Here is a 22837-nt window from a genome sequence, read left to right as displayed (position 1 = left end):
AAATGAAAAACACACCGAGAAGCGAGCAAAACGGGAAAGCGAATTGTGAAAAGCCAAGCAAGATACATGCACGGTGCGACTACTTCAGTTACAAGAATTTTCCTCATTTTTTTATTTGTTACACATATATTGTTGATGTCTTTTATCAAGTTGTGAATGTCGAAGAACGTGAATGAAATGGCTGCAAAAACCTGTTTTGCAAGCCGCAAGCTGATAAAAGGAAAACTCTTTCCATAACGTGTTTAACAAGTTATCGAAAAAAAAGATAGAAAAAACGTGTAACCCATGTACATGTGCGTGCATGTGTGTATGCGACTGTGTGTGTGTGCGTGTGTGTGTGTGGGTGTGTGGGTGTCTGTAGGGGGATGTGTGCGTAGGCGCGTTCTGCTCGGGGCAGTAGGGTGCACGCAACACATCGCTCTCTATTCGCTTCTCCAGCAATGAAGCATATATCTTTTAGCCTTCCTCTCTGAGTGCGTCTCAAAATCATCGATTTTTCCTAGCGATAACAAAAGCGAAAACAGCGACAACAACAGCAACAACAGCAACAACAAGTAAAAAAAGGTACTACTGCCCCCCATTTTCATTGACGTTTGTCCTTTTTTTTCGTACTTTTATTTTGTATCTTTTGCCCACTTTAGCAAATACAATCAGGTTTCAAGCACATTTTCCGTATTTCGTAATGTGTTTTAATCCATTGCCTTCTTGGTTGTTGCTTGTAACCCTAAAAGCGAATGTTGAAAATCACCCAATACCCTTGAAGGTTACACTTAAACAAATGGTTTTTGGCTCAGCGCAAGATATCGCGATTTATAATTCTTAAGATCAATAATATGTGCTACAAAAAAAAAAAAAAAAAAATATTTTGGCATCGCATGATGCAAGTCTTATTATATTTAATATCATATGTGGAGAACGTTTTTTGTAATATTTCCAAATTGTGCACTGACAATAAATTAAATTCAGATTTAGCACAGGCAATATTCTCCCCAAAAAGAGAATATAAATATTTCCATTTATATGGTTAAAATAATTAATAACAATTAACAGACAGACAATTGACAGATTAACTAAAGCGCAAGCCAAGGCAATTTTTAATTGTTTTATAAATTATTGTGGTATGCTTGTTTTCAGCAGATGTTTTCTACAACAAGCAAGACAATTGCAATACAAATAATACGATTATATTACATATTCGATTGGGGGTTTATTCGAAATAAGTCCGATAACTGGAAAGCTTTTGCTTTCCATTCATTCGTTTTGGCAAGTGTAAGCAAAGCTGCCATTGTTGCTGTTACAGTTATAGTCGATGTTGCTGTTGCTGTTGCTTTTGCTGTAATTGCGATTGTTGTACCTGCTGTGGTGAGTTGTGTGTGGTGGTGTGGTAAAAAAGCTTTGCCAAGTGGCAAGTTCATGTGTAGGTACACAATTGTGTCAATCCGAGAGTTTATATGTGGTTAAGTGTCTGTCTCTGTGTGTGTGTGCGTGTGTGTGTGAATGAGTGTGGCACGTTCATATTTTTGCATGCGATTGAAACTTTTCCATGCAACACTCGCAGTTGAATGCAACATCCCAATCCAATTCAAGAAAACCGTATGAATAACTCAGAAAAAAGCGTCGAACAGTTTTCGTATTTCGGCAAATATTCTGGACATTGCGAGTGGTCAACGGTGCGGCGGTGAGTGCGTTCGTATCTATCCCATTGTCAAATAGCGACATTCCCATTACTCATCCATAAACACGTGTATACATACATACATACATACATCCATACATACATGTATACACTTAGACATGAATATGAATTATGAGTAGTTTGTTCAACACTGAGTATCATTCAACTCTTGCCTTGAGTACGATGCATACCCAATCTGAGATACGCTTCAGTATCTTTTTTAATATAAGTATCCCTTGCTTACATAATGCTCGCGTCCGTCTACCGCCCTTATAGTCCCGTAGAGCCGTAGATCTACATACAGATATGTATACATATATTCGTATGTGTGTGTGTGGTGCTCATGAATATAATATTTAATTTGTGAATGTGTGTGTTTGCAGACCGATCTCGATGTCTCCGCAATTAGATAATGCTTAAGTTACCAAAAGGTTTAAAAAAGAAAAAGAAGAAGTCGAAAAAGGATCAAGAACTCTTCACCGAAGAGGAGCTCGAGCAGTACAAACGTGATCTCAAAGCCAAACAGGAGGCGGCCGCAAACAAATCAGAAGCTGGCGAATCGGACGCAGCATCAGACGTCGAGGGTGCAGCAGCAACATCCGCCTCCAGCCAGCCAGCGGCTGCCCAGGAGCAGCACCAGCACCATTCGCATCATTCGCATCAGCATCAGCAGCAACAGCAGCAGCAGCAGCAAACCGCTGACGCCGGCGACGAGGAATGGGCCAAGTTTAAGGCGCTAACCTCGGGCGTCGATACTATACTACACAAGACACAGGACGAGCTCGATCGCATCAAGAAGGAGTCCTTCTATCAGCGTCTGCCATCGGCAGCCGAAAAGAAGAAGCAGGAAGACGAGGAGGCCGCTCTCCGCGAAGCGCAGCGTCTCGAACGCGAACGCCAACTAGCCGCCGAACGGGAGGCGAACCGCGACAAGCTAGCGGAGGCCGTTGTCGAGCTATCGGATTCGGACGACGAGCAGCAGGACGACGTTGATGACATCTTCGCCACCGACTACATTGAGGCAATTACTAGTGGTGAGGTTCAATTAGGCATCGTACCCGATTCTCCCGTTCTCGATCTAGACGACGGACCCGATCCCTTCGATACCGCCTACGCGGAGAAGGTCATCGTTGGCGCCGACAAGGCCAAGACCAACAAGAAACTAGTCAGTCTCGGCGCTGCCGTCGAGGTATTATCTGGCCGCGTCGATCGCGAACACGCCCTCGCCTTAGCCAATCCAAAGCGTAAGTTGCGCAAGGGCATTCAGAATCTATTGCTCAGCGAGAGCGTCGATCAGGGCGATACCGAGGCGGATCTCTTAGGTGCCGAGCCGCAACACAATTTACTTGACGATCTCGTCGATGACGTACCCGAATGTGTAGGGCCCATTGATTTAAGTGTATCGCTGCATTTGCATTTGATCAAGCCCCAAAAGGTCGACGAAGACGAGGAGGGAGGTGAAGCGGCATTTGGCGCACTCAATCCCGATTTAGCCGAGTTTGATGCACTTAAGGACGAGGAGGACGACGAATTTGCCGAACTAGCTGCCGAATCTTTAATCAAAAAGGAGGATATTACCATAGTCAGTCAGGTCGTAGCGCCCCCAGCGGAGCTACTCGCCGAAGCCGCCGCCGAGGCCAGCTGGGCAGAGTTTGAAGCAGAGACCGAAGAGGAGACATCAGGTAAGCGTTGATGCATCAAAATCAAGGTCCGCAAACTTTAAATACCCCAACCAAGTTTTGAGCTCGTTTCCTCAATGCCCGGTTTTACAAAGAGTTTAAATATTGATGATATTAGCCAACCAATAAGAATTGCAGCTGACCTGGTCAGAGTTCGCCCCTATTTTATAAAATAGTGCAGTGAATTTGACCATGCATTGAGGAAAGGGTATTAAAATAAGACATACATACAGTACACATGCACTATGTTAACCGACAATTTCAAGATTAAACGGATATTAAGAAAACGTGCCCCAGAGTGCGGTAATAGCAATATATGTATTTTCATACAATATGATGTTGCAGGTAAACCAAAGCGTCCGCCGCCGCCGGTGCGTCCAGCGACAGGGCCGCACATTGTGCCCGGTGCTATCTACGTCAGCGACGACGACGAGGAGGACAATCTAGACGACGATCCGTTCAATACCAACTACGCGGAGCAGGTGATCAAAAAGACAACCGTACTCGAGCAGGACGACGATTTCGATCCACGAGCCGACGAGGAACTAGCTGGCAGCTCGACACTACAAGCGCCCAGTCGTGATTTATTGGCTGGCAGTGCTACCGATCTAAGTAAGGTGGTGCCAGCACCACTTGCTCCCACACTCAGCGTCGATCAGCAGGAGGAGCCACAGGACTTTGATCCCTTCGATACATCGGCCATCAGTGCTCTTGTTCAGCCTAAGGCCACCGAGCTGCGATTTCTGGAACGTGAGCTGCTCAACGAAACCGGTTCGAGTCTCAAGCACTCGCTCAGCGATCCCGACTTTGATCCGCGGGCCGGTCAGCCAGAAGAGCAACCGGTTGCCGCACCAGCTCAGGTATCTGTTGCGGAGCCGGATCTCGACAGTGCACGGCGAAAATCGTCACTGAGCTTGAATATACAGGCGAGGAGCGTTGGCTTTTTGGTGCCGTCACAGGACTTGCTTGCCGCTGGTAATGAGGGTATTGTGGGTGCCAACAAGAAGCCACTGACACCCTACTACGCACCTACTGCGCAGTCCATTTCCGAGCGCGAATCGGACGATCCATTCGACACATCGTATGTGCCTGAGGCGAAGCTCAGTGACATTGAGTTGAAGCACATTGAAGCCGATCTTATTGCCGAGCCGACACTGAAACAGAGCTTATCCGATCCCGACTTTAATCCACGTGCACCGCCCACGCCGGTGCCAGCGGAGGTGCTGCTGGCCGTCGAGGAGAACATCAACATAAAGGTACTAACGCCCGCCCAGGAGCGCAGGCATCTGCCTAGCAGCGATCAGGAGCTTGACCCATTTGACACATCGATAGCAGCCAATCTACAGCCCGGCCAGACGGAACTCAAACTGCTCGAGAACGAGCTGCTCCCCGAGAGCGGAAGCAAGCAAGAAAAGCCCGGAGCTCTACTCGATACCCAGAGCGACGCACAGGAGCTGGGATTGGGCGATAAGGTGCTGACGCCGTCGCTGCCAAATCGCACAACGCAGCAGCAGCTGGAACAGCAACAAGAGGACATTGATCCATTTGACACATCCATTGCGGAGAATCTCGCACCTGGCGAAACGGAAATCAAGCTGCTCGAGAGCGAGCTGATTGAGCGATAATCACACAATTCAAACAGCAGAACACACACACATACACACACACACACACATAGACAGTCAAAATGGCCAATCCGTTTTTGATGGACGACGATCTGGATGGCGGCGATGCAGCCGTGAATCCGTTTTTGGTGCAAACCGAAACGGAGCCAATCGATACGGATAACCCATTCGGTGAGTCAGCCTCCAATCCGTTCGCTTTTGGGGGCGATGATCTGGAAACGGAGGCGGAGCCTGCGGCGGCTGTTGACATTGATGCAGCAATGAGTTTCTTTGGCACCACCATCGAGGCGGAGGACGATGCGCTCAGTCTTAAGTCCGCCGCTGAGGAGGATGATGAGGGCAAAAAGGCGGAAGCGCCACCGCCGCGACCACAGCCGCCACAAAGCACACAGGAGCTAATCAATACGGTCTCCAGCCAGCTGGACGAGACGAGCTCGGAGCTGCTGGGCCGCATTCCCGATACCCGCTCGCCCAGTCCCGTCTCCATGCGGGATCTACACTCGCCCAGCCCCACGCCCGACTCAGGGCTGGCCGATCTGCTCGATGTGGATGTCTCGGACAGTGGCTCCAGCGCGAACACCCAAGCCATCGAGGTAGACCTAATGAGCGGCAGCGTCGTTGCCGCCTCGCCGCTCGACAATCCATTTGGTGTGCCCACGGCACTGCCCAATTTGCAGGGTGCGGCACCGCTGACGTCGCCAGCCAAGCAGCAACCACCGCGACCACCGCCGCCGCGTCCATCGGCGCCACCACGGCCAACTCCGCCGGCGCACATGATGCAGGGACATGGACAACAGCATCCGACGCCGACTCCGGCGCCGCCACAGCGTCCGCCGCCGCCATCAGCAGCAGCACCAACAGCAGCAGCAGCGGAACCGGCTGCCGATGCGGATGATCTACTGGACATGTTTGGTAGCAGTACCAAGCCGGCAAAGCCGCCGCCACCCAAAACCAAGGAGGACATACTTAGTCTGTTCGAGCAGCCAGCTGTAGTTGTGGCGCCAGCGGCAGCTGCCCCACCGGATTTGCTCAACGATGATCTGCCAGAGTCGAATTCGCGAGATGAGCCCATCTTCAGCTCGATGCTGATACGACCGGATGATAGCACTCATGATATTACCTCACAGCCGCAGGCGGCTACCGTGGCGCACATTGCGGCACCGCCGGAAACAGCACAGAGGCAACGGGCGCCCACGCCGGACATTGAAATTACCACAGTGGAGGATCTGCCGCGCTCCGACGATGAGGATGAGGAGCCAGAACCGGCGCCAGTCGTGCAGCCGAAGCAGCAGCAGCAGTCGCCAACTGAAATTGATGCGGAAACTGAGCTGGAAGCAGAGCCGGTACCCCAGCAGCAACAGCAGCAGCCCGATCCGGCACCAGCACCAGCACCAGAACCGGAGCTAGAACCTGAGCCAGAGCAGCAGATTACCATTGAATCGGATCAGAGCCCACCCACGGAATCGGCAGCCACCATACAAGCTGTGCACGAGTCTCACACAGAGCTGGTCAACGATGAGCCCGAGCAGATGGACACCGGATTGGATTTTCCGGGGCTAGCCAGCGGTCAACTGTCTGCCAATCCGTTTGCCAGTCCCGAGGAGGAGGACGAACCGAGCTTTGCGCCTGCACCCATTGTCAGCAACATCTTTGCCGTGGATGAGCCCGAAACGGAGGAAACGGTGCCACCGGTGGTGCAACCACGGGCAGCTCCACCCATTCCACAACCAGCTGCCAGTTATGCCAGTAACATCTTTGCAGTTGAACCGGATGAGTTCGACGCATTCTCGGCCAAATTTGACTCGGTTAAGAAGGACAACATCAGCATACTCGACGGCTTCGGCTCTGGATCTGGTGCTATAACACCCTCAGGAGGCGATGGTTAGTAAAAACAAACTATATATTTGAAGAGAGTTTCTTAAATCTCTCCAGTACGCTAAATCAAATAAAAGCAAATGACAACAACAGTCGGGCATCACCGACCGCCTAATACAGGAAAACAGGCAGAACTGGGTGTGACCAAGATATATCGATTTTTGAAGGAGAATCCTCGTAATCTATTCTCCTTTAAAATTGCGGTAGATATAGGCTTTTGTCAATTGGAGACGGGAGTTGGCGTATCCGAAAAATAATGTTGGAGGAGTTTCCTAGTCATATGCCTTCCAAGTTTGGTAACTGTAGCTCTTAAGTTCGGCGTAGCTCAATAAATATTTGAGCAGATTTCTAATAATCTTCCTCCCTAGTTTACTAACTATAGCCCTTAAATTGCTGGAGATATTGGTGTTACTAGCAATATACCTCTCAAAGTTGGTGACTCAAGCTGTCAAATTATCTGAGATTTATGGCTTAATCGATTTTGGGAGGCCATCAAAGTTTTTTTTATTTATCGATCACTTTGGGGAGTTAGCAGCTTACAAATTGTTGAAGATATGTGCAGATTGCAGATCTGAAAATGTATATGCCTTTCTTTGAAAGACGTTACCAGCAAGTTAAATTTGGTGACTGTAGCCTTAAAATGGTTTGGAGACATGTGGCTATATCGATTTGCGGTTATCGAATTTATCGATTACCTAGCCTGCTACTGGATGGAGCATCCCAGAGAGTATCGGAGTATGATAAATCGGTTTACTTAGCTTAAGATTAATTTGAATGAAATAAAATGTATTTAAATGAACTGTTGCAGCTTGGGGCGATAGCGCCTTTGGGTCAGCGACGACAACGGCAAATGCTTTTGGCGAGGTCAACTCGGTGGACGACGGTTTCGGCAATGAGGATGACGACTTCTATGCCATGCAGGCGCCAGTGCGCGCGGACTCCGTGGAGTCTGTGGACAAGGAATTCAGCGTAGTCATCCGACCAAAGGCGGATGGTGCATCTGGGGTGGCACCTCAGCTGGCACCACCGCCACCGCCGGCGCGCACAGCGGTTCAGTCGGCAACCGATCAAACAACCACATCGCCAGCGACAGTGAATCCGTTTGAGGATGATGTCAGCGGCTTTCCAGCACCACCGGCTGCCACAGAAAGCAGCATGAAGCGCACAGATTCACAGGATACCCCACAGACGCCGCTGTATGACGAGGATGTGTCCCAGCCATTGGAGGAGTTCCCCCGTCTCAACTATGTCGGCCCCGGCTGGGAGATGCAGTTGCGCCAACCCAACAAGAAGAAGATTACCGGCCAGCGCTTCTGGAAGAAGATCTTTGTACGCCTCGTTGTGCAGAACGATGTGCCGGTGGTGCAGCTACTGAACCAGGCCGGTGACAAGCAGCCTTTCCAGGAGCTGCCGCTGCAGCCCTCCTACTCGGTGTCGGAGATCGGTGCCCAGCAGTACGATCAATTTGGCAAAATCTTTACCATGAAACTGCAGTATATATTCTACAAGGAGCGACCCGGTGTACGACCCGGCCAGGTGACCAAGGCGGAGCGCATTACCAACAAGCTGACCAAGTTCGCACAGTATGCCATCGCTGGCGACTACGAGGGTGTCAAGGAGTTTGGCAGTGATCTTAAGAAGCTCGGCCTGCCCGTGGAGCATGCGCCACAATCTTCGCAGCTCTTCAAAATTGGCTCGATGAACTACGAGGACATGAAACAGTTCTCCGTTTGCATCGAGGAGGCGCTCTTCAAGCTGCCCGCTTTGCGTGAACGTGCGCTCACTTACAAGATGGAGGAGGTGCAAGTGACGGCAGTGGATGAGATCACCGTTGAGCAGGACTTCGAGGGCAAGATACTTAAGCAAATAGCGCGTGTGCGCCTCTTCTTTCTGGCCTTCCTCACGGGCATGCCAACCATCGAGCTGGGCGTCAACGATATGTGGCGACAGGGCAAGGAGGTGGTTGGACGCCATGACATTATACCCGTGGCCACAGAGGAGTGGATTCGCCTGGAGGCCGTCGAGTTCCACAGCGTTGTCAATCAGCAGGAGTATGAGCGCACACGCACCATCAAGTAGGTGCCACCTCTCTAAGCTGGCCATAAATACATTTTAAGAACTGCTAGAAACTTGGTAGTTCACAAATTTTGAAATAATTTCAATAATAATTCGGTGTATTGACTGTTACGCTTACCATATCCTTCAATCCTGCAGGTTTCAGCCACCAGATGCCAACTACATAGAACTGCTGCGCTTCCGCGTACGTCCGCCAAAGAACCGTGAGCTTCCGCTGCAGCTGAAGGCCACCTGGTGTGTCACTGGCAACAAGGTGGAACTGCGGGCCGACATACTGGTGCCGGGATTCACGTCGCGCAAATTGGGCCAGATACCATGCGAGGATGTCTCCGTGCGTTTTCCCATACCCGAGTGCTGGATCTATTTGTTCCGCGTGGAGAAGCACTTTAGGTAAGCCATCGGTGATCGGTTATCGGCTCGCAAGCGTCAAACTTACATTGGCTTTGACAGATATGGATCCGTGAAGTCGGCCCATCGACGCACCGGCAAGATCAAGGGCATTGAGCGCATATTGGGCGCTGTGGACACGCTGCAGGAATCACTGATTGAGGTTACCTCCGGTCAGGCGAAGTATGAGCATCATCATCGCGCCATTGTCTGGCGCTGTCCGCGTCTACCCAAGGAAGGACAGGGTATGTCTTAACCACAAGTTGAATTCCTTTGAATGCCCATGCTCAGATCAGCAGTTGCATCACTTACATTTCAGGCGCATATACCACACATCAGCTGGTTTGCCGCATGGCGCTCACATCGTACGACCAAATACCGAGCGAACTGGCGCCATACGCATTCGTGGAATTCACAATGCCCGCCACGCAGGTCTCGCATACCACCGTGCGCTCTGTGAGCGTGCAGGACTCCGATGCCGATGAGCCACCCGAGAAGTACGTTCGCTATCTGGCACGGCACGAGTACAAGTGAGTACCAATCAGGCATCAGACATTATTCATCAAATCGAATCTGAATCGAATCTCATCTCAACTTGCTTTCAGGGTTGGCATCGAGACCACGCACGGCGAATCCACGAATGCGTATCTGGCGGCAACGCGACCCATTCGCCAGGAGCCCGCCGCTGCCACCGCAGGTAGCAAGCCGACTGCATCGCCTGTGCCACCCAGCGATACGGATTCCGACTCCAACTAAGCGTTTGCTTCAATCGAACTGAACCCATATTATGGTTGAGTTTAGTTTTCAGCGACCACAGCGAACATCCAGTCACAAATATCTGGTACATATTTTTGTTCTCTTCCGTGTTCTCATCTCAGTGGACGTGAATGATTCAATTGAGAGTGCTCTGTGTGTAGTTTGAATATTAGGTAATGATTAGTTGACAATAAATACAGGAACAGCCACACATGAAGAACGCCCCAGCAAAATATCAATAATATACGGCTGGATAGATGGTCAAACGAGAGGTATAAAAAAAGAAGCAAACACAAACACAAACACAAAAAAAAGAAAAGAAAACAAAAATTAAAAGAAAAATAAAAACAAAAACACACACACACTGATAGCTGTATTCGAGTCCTGTTGAGTCTTTGGTTTTACACATAGCGCACGCAAACTAACCATTACTTTAACCTATATGTAATCATCCATATTAACTACCTATGTTAACCAAGCGACCAAAGGAGCGAAGAGTCAACCCATACATATGCATAGAAATAATGGTTATAGTACATGCACCAAAGCAAAATATAAATTCAAATACAAAAATTAATGCATTAACACATACATATATACATATATATATATATATATATATATATACATATATATATATTTAAAAGAATGTTTATAGCCATAACCTATTAACGGATGTTACATACATATATATTAAGCGCAAGTGACAAGACATCGTTCGTGCAACTACGATTTAAGATTACGTCGAAGAAATTAATCCAACATTAATCAAAATCAGCATCAACTAAACCTGTTCGCATCGGCAACGGACTGGGCTGCTCAACTGGCAGGCAAATCGAATGGAATGGAGGTGTCAACAAAGAGGCGACAGGCTAACGCACACACACTTAAATACCAACAGCAACACACACACACATATATACACATGCATACATATATATACAGTCACATACCTACACTCAACACTTGAGGCTACGTTCACTCTCAAATGTACCGCCAAATGTGCCGCTATTTACCGTTGAACTAATCACTTGCCTATGAAGTGGGTGAAACTGGGTGAATTATCCATGTACGCCGGATCAGCAGGATGGCAACAAGCGCTGACAAGCGCATGATCATCGTTCAGCTCGGTTCGCAACAGTGAAAACTAAGTAAACTGAAACTCTTACTGTAACTGTAAAACTATCCATAGCATAATTAATATCAAAGCAAAAATAAACTAAGCTTTTTGAAATAATTTATTTAAATTTATAAACAAAATTAATTCAAATTTAACTTCAAGCAAAATGGAAATGCATATTCAAATGTTATTGTTGTGAATTAAACTATATTATATATTCAAATCAACAACTTAAAAAAAAAAGGAAATACAAATAAATTGAACGGAATAAAGAAAACAAAAGAAAATAACCTAAATGGATATAGTAAAATCGTCTTTGTTAAATCAAGCAAAAGTTTATAGAGCAAACTACATATAACAAAAAATAAAAACTCAAAAAAAAAACCTATATGAGGAAAATAAATAAATATATACATACATACAAAAGCTATATACATACATGCATATTAATATTTAATTGAGTTTAATAGCTAAAAATGCAGAATAGATTTGTTAATTTAGTGTTAAACGAATATAGCACTTACTTGTGCACTCTGTACTCGTATTTCAAATCGCCCAGCTTAATTTCCTCCCCCTCCTCAATTCCTCAATTAAAGTGTAACCAGAAAGTTTTCCTAATTTCATTGCTTATGGACAACGCATACATATATACATTTCAAGGCACACATACATATACAAAAAAGAAGATGATGAAACAGCTAAGAAAAACTATTTTGAATTGACTCTCAATCGACATATTTAATCATGCAATACAAATATACATCTATATATATATATATATATATATTTATGTATGTATATATATATATATATATATATATGAATATACCTGTATATATATAGAAATATATATATTATACATTATAATACTTAAATACCCTTTATATGTATATTGTGAACCCTTAGGAATTATGAGCATACGTTTCTCATTTATTGTATTGTATGTTACTTAACTTACCTACGTTTAAAATTATATATACACTGATAACTATTGTATGTACCATAAAAGTGCAAGAAAAATCAGTCCAACAAATTAATACATGACAAACCCCTTCTTCCCCATTGAGAGACAATTTTCACATGTTATATATTAAATATACATATACATAAATGGTATTATCTGATGAACTAAATACAATATAATGAATATTATGAACAGAACCGACGCAAAAAACGCATTATGATGGAAAATTAACTAGTCAAATGAGAAAATAAATATTGAAAAACCTCAAAATTTAACCAACAACTTATTCTTATTTTAAAGTCTATTCTGAGTCGATGTATAAATATTATATGCAACGCATTTTTTTCTTTTATATAATGGGATATATTTTTTTTCTTTTCTTTGGTGCATTTTTTGGCTGCAGTCTCGAGCCATTTATCATGCAGCTGGCCTTAAGCCAGCATCTAGCCAACCATCTACGACTGTTGTAATCAGTGCACATGTGCGCAATAGATTTACCACACGAAATCCTTGTAAAATATTGTGCTCAACCATGGTCTAAACATCTCAAGTGCTGACTCCACAGCCTCCAGTAAAACTTTTACTTGGCCCTGTGGAGTTTGTGAAGTGCTTGTGTGGACAGTTTGTGTCTCTCTCCCTCTCTCTCTCTCTCTCTCTCTCTCTCTCTCTCTCTCACTCTCTCTCTCAATCTGCGCTGTTCAATCTTTGTTTTTGTGATGCTAATCATTTATGCAGGACCACTGTTTATTCGCTGCAGGCACTTGACTTATTTTTTAATCTGCCAGCTGAGCAGCTGATGGACAACAAGGCGTATGAGTAATATTTTAGTAAGCCTTATTAGTAAGTATACATTTTTAGCAAAGTCATGCGGTTTTATATCTTGTGTGAAGTCAAATAGTTGTTGTTGATTCTCTGATACATAAGTAAGATATAATATATAATATATTCTATGTCTATAGTATACCACATTCTTGAAGTGAAGTTTCAGCTTTAACTGAATCGTATTCTGTTGAAATGCGCAGCTGCTAGAAGTGTTGCCACTCATATAATTTTGGCTGGGTTGGGCTTTGGCTGTACGTGATGAAAACTAGCTGTCAGACAAGTGGCAGAGACCGTCAAAGTTATTTGCTCCTATCTCATGCCACTAAATTGGAGCAGAGCAAATTTCAGTTTTATGAAAGCAGCAACATCTGATATAACTGAGTTAGCCAATGCCTAAGGCTCGAAAACAAATTGACAACTGTGGATGAACCCGTGGCTAGAGTTGGAGTTGCTTTCCACTACCTTCCTTGGCTTATTGCTGTCAGAGTGGACTCTGGGGTGAACTATATTTGGCATTTGGCATTTCAATCTGTCTGCAAGAACGTGAGCTCTGTGTTATCCAGTGAATAGGCGTGCTGACATATAAATGAGTCACGAGTGAATCAATAAATGAGTTGAGCAAATGACACAAGCTGCTGCCAACAAAATGAGTTTGTTTACACATATGAGATTTTGACATACTGCTACCACATACGATTCCATATTCAATACTCAATCATCTACCAAAGGTTGACTAACAATTGCCACCAGCCACACAGAACATGCATCAACAAAATTACACAAGCTACGCATATTACAAAATTAATATGTGGTTGCGTTAAATTTAACAATTTTATTTAGTAAGTTTCGTATTTATATATATTTTGTATTTATATTTATATAATTGTTTTGTTTTCGCTTCGTATCAACATTTAAATTGCGCGACTTTTTTTTGTTTGCCTTGAAACATTGCCAATTGCTTTTGTTTCTGCTAACGGAAGCACCCATCAAAAGCTGACATAAAAAAAATACGAATAAAAATAGCTGCAATTCAGTTGGCAACGGTCTAAAACTAATTACTGGCGAGCCAGAAAAATAAATTGAAAAGCGCATTAAATTTGAATCAATCATGCTACTTCCTATGCGCATTGTAATTGTCAACATTTGCAAATCTAACTCATGCTGGAAAGGTACGAAGGGACGCCAATGATTGGCAACAAAGTCGTCCGTCGGGTCGGCTACCCGTCGGCTACCCCAACTTATGTGGCACAACATGTGCGTCACCCATGTTGCGATTCGCCGATTTTTATGGCGGCCATAACAACGTCAAGTGGTTCCGGCTAACCATCCGGCTGCCACCCCCACCCCCCCCCTCTCTGCACCACCTGGTTGGCAATAAAAGCCGAACGGACTGCACGCATAAAGTGGCCAAATGGCTTAAGGTCTAATTCCATCCGGCTGCGATGTTGACCCAATTTGACTTGGCCAGATGCGCGCATAATTATGCAGTATACCAAAGGACTACGCATTTTCCAAAATGCCAAATCAACACTAACAAAACCAACAACAATGAGATGTAAAACATGCCCTGTCCCCAACCATACATACAAATACCTCCTCTTCGATAAGGAGAGCTGCGTTTGACGCCTTCAAGGGTCATGCCCAATGCAAATGATGTGTGTTCCTGCACTATTCGCTTGTATCCTTTACCGTGCCTGTTGTTGTCCTTGCTCTTGCCTGTAGCACATATTCCGGCCAATACACACACACACACACAAACCCACTTGCTCGCATGCAAAACACATATGCAAGGCTGCATAATTTGCGGCATTCTTTCGTGGACGGCTAAAAGGGTCTTCGTTGTCGTCTGCGAGGTATCTTCTGTGCAACATCAAACGAATTTGCATAGAAAACTGCAAATTTGAATTATGGCCAGCAGCAGCAGCTGTTCCAACTGCCTGCTACAGTCCCTCCCCTTCCTCCCCACCCCGCTGATGTTATAAATACAAGTTTGTGTATACATCTGTTGGCCAATCAAACAGAAAACCATAAAATGTCGAATCAATCCAGACTTGACAATACGATTAGTTTGTACACTATGCATATGCAAATGCTGAGAAAATTTAATAAGAAATTGACAGACATATAAAAAAACAAATTATATCTTGAAGCTTACGTACAATATTTTAAGTCACTTTCTCAACAGTTGTAGTTGTGTTCATTGCTAACGTTGTTTTGCAATAGAGAATTCCGGGTTAATGTTGAAAATATGAATGCTACGTAAAAAAAGGAATGCGATAAGCAAATTCGATCACGACTACTTATCAAAGTTGACAACCCAAAATTGATATTGTAATAATACGTAATCTTTACCTTTGCCGATTTAAATATTTTATTAAGTGCAGTTAGTCCTGTCGGTCTCACAATAGTCTCTTGGTAATGCGTATTATAATAAACTTATTTTTCATTTGCATCATTTTATATTGTTTAAGAAACACTTGAAATAATTTGACTTTCAGTTAAATTCAATAAATGTATACTTGTATTGGAGCAAATGTTTAACTTGTCTTTGCAGTTGTGATGCGGAATTGAACAACAAACAGCATGAGCATGTTGTGTATACCTTTCTCTCCCCTTTCCCCATTTGCATGTGCAAATGGTATAACAGCAAATGCACATGTGTATGTATACTGTAGATGTTTGTGTGTTGAACTGTGTTATGACCAGTTGCAGCTAAGTAAGCATATTTTATGGAATGTATGTAGATAGAGATACTTGTGTGCGGGTGGATGGTATGATGTGTGTGTGTGTGTGGCATGTGGCATGGTCCATGGGTTCGTCTAGCCGTGTGCGTCTAATGCGCCTAATAGACCCGTGTTTGCCCCAAGTTTTGCCAGAGCCGTGGATGCTTTTGGTTTTTGGATGGGCCACTTGTTAGGCGGCGTTTTAGTCATTGCTCTTTGCGCTCTTCAAATACGTAATCAGAGAAATTTTCATGCGCATTTTTCTTTCGTTTTTCTCGGCAAACAAATGTCGCTTTGAGCTGACGCTCAACTTGAAATACGTTCCTCAATTTCCATAAGCACGTGTGCAAATAACACGTGTGCTCAGACCCTGCCATCTGTAGGGGGCTGGGGGGGGGGGGGGGCTGGGGGCTGGTGGGGAATTATTTGGGCAGAGGGAGGCTGACTGAATGTGTCCTTAACATTAACTATTGCCGTCATTTGATTGAGAGCGTTCCACATTGGGAATACGGTGTTCTTATTTGAGTTTCAGCAGTGCTGTGAAATGCGCCTAAAATTGTTTTTTATTTTTATTTCCAACGAGAATTTGTCTCCAGCTGTTGAGCCTTTGTTTTGTTGTATTTATTTATTTTATTATATCTTTTTTTGTTGTTGTTTATTTATTTTTTTTGTCATGCGTGCAGCTGCGACAAACTCGCTTCAAGCCATTACATGTATTCCCTCTCCTAATGGAATTTCCATTAAGCTACTAAATATAAATCGAACTGCACGTGTCTCTAACTGAATGCCTTAAAGCATGGGTTACGCTGTCGATGCATGTTTTCCGATTTGCATATAAAAATATATGTGCTTTACTGTAACTTCCACATTCTATTGTGATCATATTTAACAATTTACGAGCACGATGAACTTTCTACAATACTAGCTATTGTACTCGTATTTATACGCTCACAGGTTCATTTTTAAATTGAAATCATTATTTAATTACAGCATTCAGATAAAGATGTTTGTCATTTAAATGTGGAATTCGGAATTTGGTTCAAAATAATTGTGTCAATTTGAACGCACAAATGATTCTGAGAAATCAACGTCCATTGATGCTATGCTTGCGAGTGTCAAGATATGTCATTAGTAGACAAGTTGTAAGCAGCAGCTCACATTACTTGTGGTCTAGACTCTAGACGCTGTACCCACTCTAGCTGATCTCAGATTCAGCGAGCAATGGCTTGTGCAAGAATTGCAATTGATACAGTTGCTGGCAGGGGCGTAGCTAATTAAAAATGAACTAAAATAAAATAAAGTCTAAATCATTCATTGAAGAGGTCTTAGAAAACTTGTGCTTCTTCAAAAATCAAGACATGTGTTTTTAAATTATTTGATTTTAAATGCTAAAAGCAACCTTGGTTGAAAATGGAACAAATTTAAATAAATTTTGTTTGCTTTATTATTTTGCACTAAAATAAATGTTGTTCTTTCCAAGAGGCGCTACGCCTATGACTGCTAGTAATCCAATAGGTGTATGCAAATGGATACGCAATCGAGTGTATCGAGATCAGAATACGCTAGAGCTTGCTGGGATCTGTGTACGCTAAGGTTACAATTTTGACTAGCGTAAAGGTGGATTCACATTTAGTTAAGAACCGTTGGCATGGAACGTTGGCAGAATTGCATCGCTGTTGTAACTGGGGCCAGTTCAGGCATAGGAGCTGTGCTTACCCAGCAATTAATTGAAGCGGGCGTCACCGTGGTTGCCTTGGCCCGCCGGCTGGACCGGATGGAGCAGCTACGGCAGCATTTGACCGAGCCACTGCGCGATCAGCTGCACATCAGGCAGTGCGATGTGACTAGCATGGAGTCGGTAAGCGATGCCTTCGATTGGATCGAAGAGAACCTCGGCGGCACCGACATTTTGATCAACAGTGCCGGCAAGCTATCCGGTGGCCAACTGGTTACAATGGCCCTGGACGTTGTGCAGCAGGTGTTGCAAACGAACGTCATGGGTGTCGTATACTGCACACAACGCGCCTTCCAATCGATGCGTCAACGTGACACAGCCGGCCATGTGGTGCTTATCAACAGCATTGTGGGCCACTATTTGTTCAATCCGCTGCCCGGCAGCCTGCAAGAGCTGAACATGTATCCGGCCACAAAGCATGCGCTGACTGCCATGACGGAGCTCTTCCGTCAGGAGTTTCGCGACCTCAAGACAAAAGTAAAAATTACAGTGAGTAGCGATGTCAAGCTGATGTATTCAATTGTTGACGGTTCACTGTTTTATAGAGCATTAGTCCGGGCCTGGTGGATACAGATCTGGTGCCACAGGCCTACAAGCGGCTGCCAATGCTGCAACCCGACGATGTGGCCAATGCCATCATATATGCTCTGTCAACGCCGCCGCATGTACAGGTGCACGAGCTAACCATCAAGCCAATGGGGGAACCATTTTAAAAATGTGGAAGCGACTCTCTCTCAAATCAAATATTTTCAACAAATTTCAAAATATCTGTCAGCTTTTTGTAGCAATTTGTGCTTTTTCAAACTAATAAACATGGCCAAAAAAAAAGAAAGAATAATCATTAATTTATTAATTATATTGCTTAGCCGTGGCATAAATGTCTATATTCTATCGCAAACCTAATGCATTCATCCACCTCAAAAGTTGTGAATCTTAAGGTTTTCGACTCATAAAATAGAAAATATAAAATATATTCGCTGTTTCAACAAATACAAGTGGAAATACGAGAGCACGAACGACCTTAAAACTATTATAGTTTAATGGCCGAAATTGCCATTGACCTTGTTTCGCGACGTGGAAAGGGGCTGTAGGGTTTACTTCAAGTTAAAAAAAAAAGCAGAAAAATTTATGAATTAAGCAAAGTGGCTAATTGTCGCAGCGGTCAAGTGGCAAACTGTCGCTTAATTATTCAGTCGTACAAATGGGCATGCAGCAGCAACAATTACTAAAAACTCAATTGGGAACTTAAGCCAAGTGGCGAAAGCGCCATAAAACAAGAAGGGGAATGGCTGGCCCAATATAAGAAAGGCCTCGTCGCGAGTGGGACTCAGTTGCACAATTGTTCCGTTCAGCGGAGCGCAGACCCAGAAAACTGAGCTAAAAGTTAACCCATTCGAAAGAGATAGCCATGGAACGCTAGGCAAATTGTGTGGCCATTGTGACCAGAGCCAGTTCGGGCATTGGTGCTACTGTGGCCAAGGATCTGGTGCGTGCCGGTCTCGTCGTCGTTGGCCTGGCACGTCACGTGGAGCGCATTGAGGCGCTCAGAGAGCAGCTCCCAGGCGTCTGTCGCAGCCGCCTACGATTGGATCGAAGAGCAGATTGGGGGCATTGATATACTGGTGAACAATGCCAGCATATTATATAACGGTCAATTGTTAGGAGTGGCTTACTGCACACAACGCGCCTTTCACTCCATGCAGCAGCGCGATGTGGCCGGTCATGTGGTGCTCATCAATAGCTTCAGCGGTCACCATGTCATTCATTCGTCTGGCGAGGCGCTGCAGTGCTTGAACATGCCATGCTGGAGACATTTCGCCAGGAGCTGAACGGTTTCAATACCCCGATTAAAGTAACTGTAGGTAATTGTGGTGCAAGTGGATTCGTAGAATATTTAACTTCAAATGTGTATCTTGAACATGCCGAGCATCAGCCCCGCCGTGACCAAAACGGAGATTTTGTCTGACTCCGTCAGCAGTCTGTCCATGCTGCAGCCGGAGCACATATCGGCTGGCATTAGGTACGCCCTGGCCACGCCTCCGCATGTGCTGGTGCATCAGCTGACCATTAAGCCCATCGGAGAGCCCTTTTAGGCCAGTAGCTGTATTAAAATTGCATTACTGTGCGGCAGCGTGGTGGGCGTGCCACTTGCCACAAACCCAAAGCTGCTTGTCTATGAAAATTGTGTTCTTTATTTCAAAATACATGAGTTTGACGGCAAGGTGGGCGGGCTGTGACTGTGGCTGTGGCTGTGACTGTGGCTATATCGGTGCGAGAGACTTCCGGCATGCTGCAAGGTATGCCAAAATACGAAAATAACTTAACATTAGCTTGTCATGGCGATGCAGCAGCCCCCCAGTAGCTCCTTTCCCGGATGCGGAACAGGTTTCCATGTCTCGTGCTGCTGCAATGCCAGCGTCTGTCAATATTGGAAGCGTGCGCATTTGACATAAAATGTAATATAGTCACAAGCACACACCCAAGCACACAACACACTTTTAACTAGTGAAGCTGAGAAAAATGCTGAAATATGCTGCCGCAGCTCCGGAAGTTTTATGCAAAATAAGTTCTGCCTGAAATGTTCTGCTCCTTAAAAAATACACGCAACGAATATTGCCGAATATTGCTGAATATTGCTGAATATTGCTAATGCTGATGTCTTTGACAGATTAAGACAGATTTTACATATCTGAAGAATCGAATAAATTCTTCAAGTGTTGGCCAACCAATGATTTTCTTTTAATTATATTTCATAGTTTAAATGACACCGGAATCGTTTAGCTTCAATTTCAGTGTATTTTGCATATTGCATTTCATTTGGATTTTAAACTAAGACGCGTGTTCGCTGAAGTTACAAGTATGCCGCACAAAAACAAAAAACAAAAAGAAAAGAAATAAATACACCTGCACTCTAAGCCCGAAAACTTTGATGACTTCCTAGTGAACAGCAGCAGCAGCAGCGATATTGGTAATGAGAATACTACTGGTAACGGGCAACTGCTGCTGCTGTTGGTGCTGCTGCATTTTGCGGTTGCTGTATTTTGGCATCACTCGCGTCAAGCCAAGTTGTCAATGTTACATATAAACACGGCGCTGTCAATATGGCTGCTGTGCGTGTTGTGTATCGCTGGCTGCTGCCAGCAATGGCAAACTATGGTGCAGCAACGGAAGGAACAGCAGCATCCCTTAGCCATCCCTGAGGCAACTCGCTTACATGTCTGTTTCAGTGGCAGCTCTTGTCTGCGCTTTTGCCTTCTCGTCGAAATTGCTAATAACGTTGCGCATCCAGTTTGCAGCCATGGAGTGCAACATTACACCAGACGCTGGACTAGATAGTTGTCGACTGCAGCCTGACATCTTCATAGATTTTTATCCTTGCCTTCCCCAACTGGGTGTTAGCCAGTCACTGAAGCGCCTTGCGGTTTCTTTGAACTTGTGTCGTTAAATGGATTCTAAGAGATGCGCTCAAACAACAAAGGCTTTGATCTTCGGCGGCGGAGGATAATATTTCAATAAACACATTTGAGCTTGAGCTGCAACTCGAGTTCGAAACGATCATGTTCCATTTCCGTTTGCTCAGCGCTCTCCATCGCACTGATCTCTACAAGTTTGTTGTTGTTGAGATAACTGGTAAAATGTATTTATTACTCTAGCCTTTAACCACTTGCTACACCACGATTTGTGGCGTAATGTAACATCAAATCAGTCCTTAAGTCTTTGGGCAATCAATGGAATGAAATGCGTTTGCAGTAAAAGAATTGCTACATTTGTTGTTTCTATATACTTATCAATATTAAACATCAATATTTTATAGACATATTTCAAATTTTGATCCTAATCTTAATGAAAATCTCAAACTTACTCGTTTTCTTCAATAAGCCCAAACTGAAATTGTACTTTAAAGATTGTGAGTTTGAGGGGAGATACACAAATGTAAACTAACCTTTCCAAGCCATCCCACGGGAAAAAGGGAAAGAGAGGAGGAGAGAGACGGCAGGGACTAAGATCCTGGATACTCAACTGTGCGCTGATAGAAATTTAGTACATTTTTGCTGCATACTTTTGAGCGCGGCAGCTGAAAATTTACATTCAAATTGGACGCACTGTCCCCGTTTGCACTGATTACGCTAATCAGCATGCGTTGAACTGTCGTACCGTTAATTTGGTAGCGCCCACCCAACATCCCATCCCCTACCCACTTCCCCTTCTTAACTTGTTTTTTTTTGTTGTTTTGTTTTTGATATAGCCACCCCCAGAAGGGCATGGAGCTAGGTAATGCGGAGCGCACTCTGATTGATTTGCGGCGACATTTTGTGGGTCGCGCTACCTAATTAGCATAACGCTGACAGCTTTTAATAAGTCGCTGCTTGCGACTCAGTCTGCGGCAGGTGCTGCAAATGCGTAAATGGAGCAACTTGCATTTGTTGGTCCTATGCGAGGCAGCGATTCATGTAGTTGCTTTTAATTAAAACTTCAATTCAAATCCAGGCGCGGCACAGTGGCGCATTCTGTACACATCTCTCAACTAGATAAGATACTATCAAAATATATAAGCATTGTGCTATTGTATAAAGGTAAGTTCAGCATCAGATATTTTTAAATAAAGTTTGATTGCTTATATTTCACATTTCCCTTCTTTTCGGGATATTATCCATATAGTAAGTTTGTCGAATTCCAAAAATTGCATTTACACACTTGATTTCTGTAATGCTTTTGGGGCAAAGATGCCACTGTATGGCGCAGCGAAGGTGGATAACGCGACGTGCCGTGTCTCGTTCAGCTCAATGCTGTAAATCTAATTAAACAGCCTCGAAGGCATTTGCCCACCAACTTGCTGGGTGCAAGATCAGCCAAACTGAGAGATAAAAGTCTTTAATACTTTAAGAAGTTTAAGATTTGGCTCAGGCATATATACATTTTCTGAACTAATAGCTTTTGCGGCTTCCACATGTTGTGAGAGAAGTGAAGACGCAAAGGGAACTGTAAGTTCAATTGTACAATAAGTAAGCTGCTTCAGTTAGTTATGGTTGATACTCCGAGCACCTTTTGAAGACTTGGCTTATTTAGTACTGAACTGATTTACAAAGGGTTGCCTTATATAAATTAAACAGTTCTACAGTACCATATCCAGGGGATCGTCACATTTTACGTCCGAGTTGATGCAGGCTTATTGTTATTCTTGAATAGCTGGATCAGATTTTTTTTTTAACCTATTTTTCTCTATGTCGTTCATTGAATTCTTTGGTCAACATTGTTGGTAGTTTGATGGTCATTGGTTCTGGTGTCTATTATGTTGCCGATTTGTGTGATCGTCCAAGTGTTCTGGACAGAGCAGTATGAACTGATGGAGATGTAAGTTGCACGAGCTGTCATAAAGGTCTTATCTCTGTGTAGGATGTG

The 22837-nt window shown here is 44.4% G+C and overlaps 3 protein-coding genes and 1 pseudogene across 4 annotated transcripts; all 4 read left to right on the top strand.

Moving 5' to 3' along the window:
• The first annotated feature begins 1310 nt into the window (after positions 1 to 1310).
• LOC6565207 (protein stoned-A) lies at positions 1311 to 4979 on the top strand. Its single transcript, XM_001991767.3, has 3 exons — positions 1311 to 1678; positions 2059 to 3357; positions 3700 to 4979. Exons 2-3 carry the CDS (start codon positions 2088 to 2090, stop codon positions 4977 to 4979), a joined length of 2550 nt encoding a protein of 849 aa, XP_001991803.1. The 5' UTR covers positions 1311 to 1678; positions 2059 to 2087.
• Positions 4980 to 5041: 62 nt separating this feature from the next.
• Positions 5042 to 10403, top strand: LOC6565208 (protein stoned-B). 2 transcript variants are annotated; one of them, XM_001991768.3, is made up of 6 exons: positions 5042 to 6860; positions 7663 to 8929; positions 9069 to 9320; positions 9381 to 9562; positions 9637 to 9847; positions 9923 to 10403. In XM_001991768.3, the coding sequence occupies exons 1-6, from the start codon at positions 5042 to 5044 to the stop codon at positions 10071 to 10073; spliced, it is 3882 nt and encodes a 1293-aa protein (XP_001991804.1). In that variant the 3' UTR covers positions 10074 to 10403. The 2 variants fall into 2 exon arrangements, with proteins under 2 accessions (XP_001991804.1, XP_043072247.1); XM_043216312.1 differs by lacking the exons at positions 7663 to 8929; positions 9069 to 9320; positions 9381 to 9562; positions 9637 to 9847; positions 9923 to 10403 and adding exons at positions 6948 to 7150; positions 7223 to 7478.
• A 6928-nt stretch (positions 10404 to 17331) lies between these two features.
• On the top strand, positions 17332 to 18269 carry LOC6565209 (farnesol dehydrogenase). The gene is made up of 2 exons (XM_001991769.2): positions 17332 to 17926; positions 17983 to 18269. The coding sequence occupies exons 1-2, from the start codon at positions 17351 to 17353 to the stop codon at positions 18148 to 18150; spliced, it is 744 nt and encodes a 247-aa protein (XP_001991805.1). The 5' UTR covers positions 17332 to 17350; the 3' UTR covers positions 18151 to 18269.
• A 576-nt stretch (positions 18270 to 18845) lies between these two features.
• On the top strand, positions 18846 to 19530 carry LOC6565210 (annotated as a pseudogene).
• The last annotated feature ends 3307 nt before the right edge of the window (positions 19531 to 22837 follow it).

Source organism: Drosophila grimshawi, unplaced genomic scaffold (assembly GCF_018153295.1).
Source record: "Drosophila grimshawi isolate 15287-2541.00 unplaced genomic scaffold, ASM1815329v1 contig_848, whole genome shotgun sequence".
Taxonomy (NCBI): Eukaryota; Metazoa; Arthropoda; class Insecta; order Diptera; family Drosophilidae; genus Drosophila; species Drosophila grimshawi.
Note: the sequence above shows the minus strand (reverse complement) of the source record. Positions and strands in the feature narration are given on the sequence as shown.